Source organism: Nematolebias whitei, chromosome 14, assembly GCF_014905685.2.
Source record: "Nematolebias whitei isolate Nwh7 chromosome 14, NemWhi1, whole genome shotgun sequence".
NCBI classification, from domain to species: domain Eukaryota; kingdom Metazoa; phylum Chordata; class Actinopteri; order Cyprinodontiformes; family Rivulidae; genus Nematolebias; species Nematolebias whitei.
The window spans coordinates 16,874,559-16,878,516 of NC_056511.1; the positions used below are offsets into that span (position 1 = coordinate 16,874,559).

A 3,958-nucleotide genomic window follows, 5' to 3' on the forward strand; every position below is an offset into this window, starting at 1 on the left:
ACACGTGAGGTACGTGTCACTTGTTGTATGACAAATATATGGATATATATTTATGCATACTTTTCACGAGTTCTTCATTTTTCTGACTGTAAATGTCGTGCATTGAATTTAACAGAAATGTGAACGAGAGACGTTATTTATCTTTGACCCATCAAATGAATGGAATCATTTATTTTCAAAATCAAAGTTTAACATCAAACATTTACATTAATTTGGCAAAATATGAAAATAATAACAGACAGTTTCACAGAAAATGAACTTCAAATCACTCGGCGGTGATTTGAGGACTTTGCTTAAGATATTTCTAAAATATCTGTACTGATTTATGAGAGAGAGGTGGGTTTTAGAGTGAAAGGAGATTATCTTACAGAGAACTGTGTGAGGGAAGTTTAATCTGTTTAACCAGAAATTGCACGCTTCGTCAGATCCTCAGCTTCTCACGGTACACTTGGTCAAAATAGAACCATCTACCTGTTGACGATGAATCAGCGTTGGATGTAGTTCCTTTCTGACTCGTTTCAGCGTCTCCGTCGAGAGCTACCAAACCTTCAGAAAGTCGTGCGTTGATTAGCTCAAAACAGAATTATAATCCCAAACGTTCCTGGTTCTTCATAACTCCAAACTCTTCATAACCGGCTGCACTCTCAATCTGCTCATTCTGTTGGACTATCGGACCTGTTGTCAGCTCTCATTCCAACATCTCTCAGAACTCTCATTCTCTTGGAATTCTGGAATCCATAATTCTCTATATCTTCTCTTTTTTCATGAACTGAGAAGTTGCCACATTTTATTTGGGTCGACTTCCTGTTCAATTTAGAGCTTTCTGATTCGTGGAAGGACCAGAAAGAGGAGTGGATTTGTGACGTAAGATGTTATCATAAGTCAAGGATTGTTTACAACATACAGAAAAGATTATTTCAGCAACAGCAGACTTCGTGGAGTCTCACACTTTGTAATCTTTTCAAATAGTAAAACATGACATTTTTCTCGGTAAACATTTTAGTTGACCGAAAACCAACCTTTAACATACTTACGACAGCTTGCTCATTTCAGACAGAAAATCAAGAAAGGCATATTCAGGTGATTTCTTCTCTGAATGAGGAACAAAAATCATTACTTACTGTTTATGTAAAATAAAAATTAGTAGTTCTTTTCAACCTGTAAAGCATTGAGTGAACTAACACAATTTGATTATCAAAACATTTGTAAGACAGTAATGATTATAAAGAATTGTCTTTTCTGCTTGATTAATTCAAGAAAGAAAGTTCATCAGATGGTTCAGACTTATTCAGATCAATGAAAATAACAGTCTCTGTCCATCTGGTAGATTTGAGGTTATCTGGTTCACTACAACTAAAATGAACTTTCCAAACACAAGAAAAAAAAACAACAAATCAAATAAATCAAATCCTTTTTAAGAAAACATTTTTAGCATTTGAGGCTTTAAATGTTTTGGATTTACAACAATTAAAACTTGTTTGCCACCAAAATACATCAAATTTTGTCCTATCTCCAAAATATTGCTCACATTGAGAGTTAAATTCATATTTTGTGGCCCACATATGAAAACGTTTGGACACCCCTGAACTAGTGGAATAAAAAAAATCCGAGAAGAACCGTCCAGATGACCTGACATAACCTTGCTAGATGTTTCTACCTGGATTATTGAGCATTCATCAGGACGTAAAGGAATTAAAGTACAGCCCTTGTTCTCAACGAATAATAACTCTTATTGTAAAGTTGTACTCTTACTAGTTGAGATAAATGTTCTTGTTTTGTATCATGGTTACTAAAAGTTTTCTCTCTGACCTACAGAAGGAGAAGATAACTTTGAGCAGGACGTAGACGATGAAGCTCCTGCTCCTCCTGTCTCCACGTCCCTCCCCAAACCAGCACCCACCATTATACAAGCTCAGCCCCTCCTCACCTCACACATATCAATCCAGCATGCTGCACTGCCTCTTTCTGGAGTCCTCACCGCCCCTCCCCCCTCCTGTCCTCTCCCTCCTCAAGCCATCGCCCCTGCTCCTCCGCCGGGTCCGCCCCCTCCCGCGCCGCCCCCGCCGCACCACATTCAGCGTCCAGCTGTGCAGGTCCAGCCTACTGTCATTGCCCACGCCGCTGTGTCACACCCATCAGTAATCCAGGCTGTCAATCACTCCCTACCAGCCAATCACAAACACCTAACACACATCGCCCCCTCACCCGGCCCCGCCTCTTCACACCCCCAGCCAATTGTAGCGGCAGCCAGCCCCGCCACCCACCAACAAATAGCAGCTCAGCCCATCGGACACATCACTGTCCACCCGGTGGCTCACCTGACCTCCCACCTCCCGACTCTTTACCCCCAGGGAGGGGCCGTGTCCCAGCCCACCATGGTGGGCCACATCACTCACACGTTCACACACCACCCCTTGTCTCACGTCCAGGCCGGTCCTCAAGCCAACACTACCGGAGCCCAGGTGAACAGCGCGGCCGTGGTGAGCCATGGGAGCCCGTCACTAGGAAAACCCACAGCCGTGCTGGCCCCCCACCCCCAACTGGTTGGACAGGCTACTGTCCTCAATCCCGTCACCATGGTGACAGTCCCCACCTTCCCCGTCAGCACGCTCAAACTGGCCTAAAAGCAAAAAGATGAGCTTGGTAAACAGATGAACTCCTGGGTCAGTCCTCGGTAACGAACGGCGGAGAATCTGTGACAGAAAAAGACTTCGGCTCGTTTTAAACGTTTTGCAACGGATATCTCGCGGGACATTGTAGTCACGGCTCTGCTGATTCATGAACAGCAACGCTGATGCAGACTCTGTGGTTCAGGACATGGTGAAAATGAGACCGTGATGTTTGGCTTCGCTGCACAGACGGGAACTCTGCTCGACCTTCTCTTCCTTTCCTCTCTTTCCCCAGCAGCACCAACAGAATAATCTCAGCTCACACTCAGGCGTCATGGATTCCCTTCAGTCACTCGTTCAGTTATTTAGCCAAACACGTGTGGTCCATACGTCTCACCGTCACCGTAGCGATGGGTGCAGGAAGACCATGTGTAGGAGACCCGTCACTGACGTTTAGCAGGGAGTTCAGCGGTTCCGCTCATTTTAACAAACTTAAACACGTGTGTGTGTGTGATCACATGTGAAACAGATCAGATCACTAAAGCGAAAGTAAACTTTTATTTTACACCGCGTCAAGATATATTTCCTTAAACATTCTGGCTTCAATTGAATTACATTTTGCTGATGAACTTCTATTTGCAGGGAGAAAAAAAAAATTGTGCTCCCTCTGAAACGGGATAAAACACAAGATATGAAGCTTTTTGTGCAGCAATTACTTTTCATAAAACAGATTTGTTTCCAGTCAGTGGAAGAAAAAAACAACAACTCTGGAATTAAACAAATAAATTGGGCAAACATTTATCCGTCACTTCAAACACCTGAAAAGTCTGCCGCTATAACTGAACTTCCATGGGTGCCACTTTACAATAAGGCTCCCCTTATAGATGGCTAATAAATAGTTTATAGATACGTTATTAATTTCTGTATAAACACTTTATAAATCATTAATAATTGTTTATTGTGCATTAATTAAGGGTGACAGAGACTAAATTGACTAGTCTGTTGCCAAATAGTGAGCCAGATCTGTTCACCTATATATTTAATCTAGAGTTGTTATATTAAACATTTCAGACTAAGTTACTACCTTGTAAGCACAATAAACATTTGTAAACCTATTTCTTTGCATATAATATTAAACTATCACTGTATTATATGTATCTACAACTAATATCCTAAAAAAAAAAAAATAGGTTTACAAATGCTTATTGTGAAATGTTTTAGTCTGAAATATATAGGTGAACAGATTTGGCAACAGACTGGTCAGTTTTGTCTCTTTCTCGTCCTTAATTAATGCATAATAAGCAGTTATTAATGATTTATAAAGTGTTTATAGAGGAATTAATAACATA

General features: G+C 41.3%; 1 protein-coding gene across 1 annotated transcript in view; it reads left to right on the plus strand.

Moving 5' to 3' along the window:
* Nucleotides 1-3,425, plus strand: part of LOC119420512 (max-binding protein MNT) — a gene marked incomplete at its 5' end in the record, with an annotated part of 28,179 nt that extends 24,754 nt beyond the window's left edge. The window contains 1 exon segment of the mRNA XM_037687920.1: nt 1,816-3,425. Coding sequence (XP_037543848.1) covers nt 1,816-2,624 — 809 coding nt within the window.
* Between the last annotated feature and the right edge of the window lie 533 nt (nt 3,426-3,958).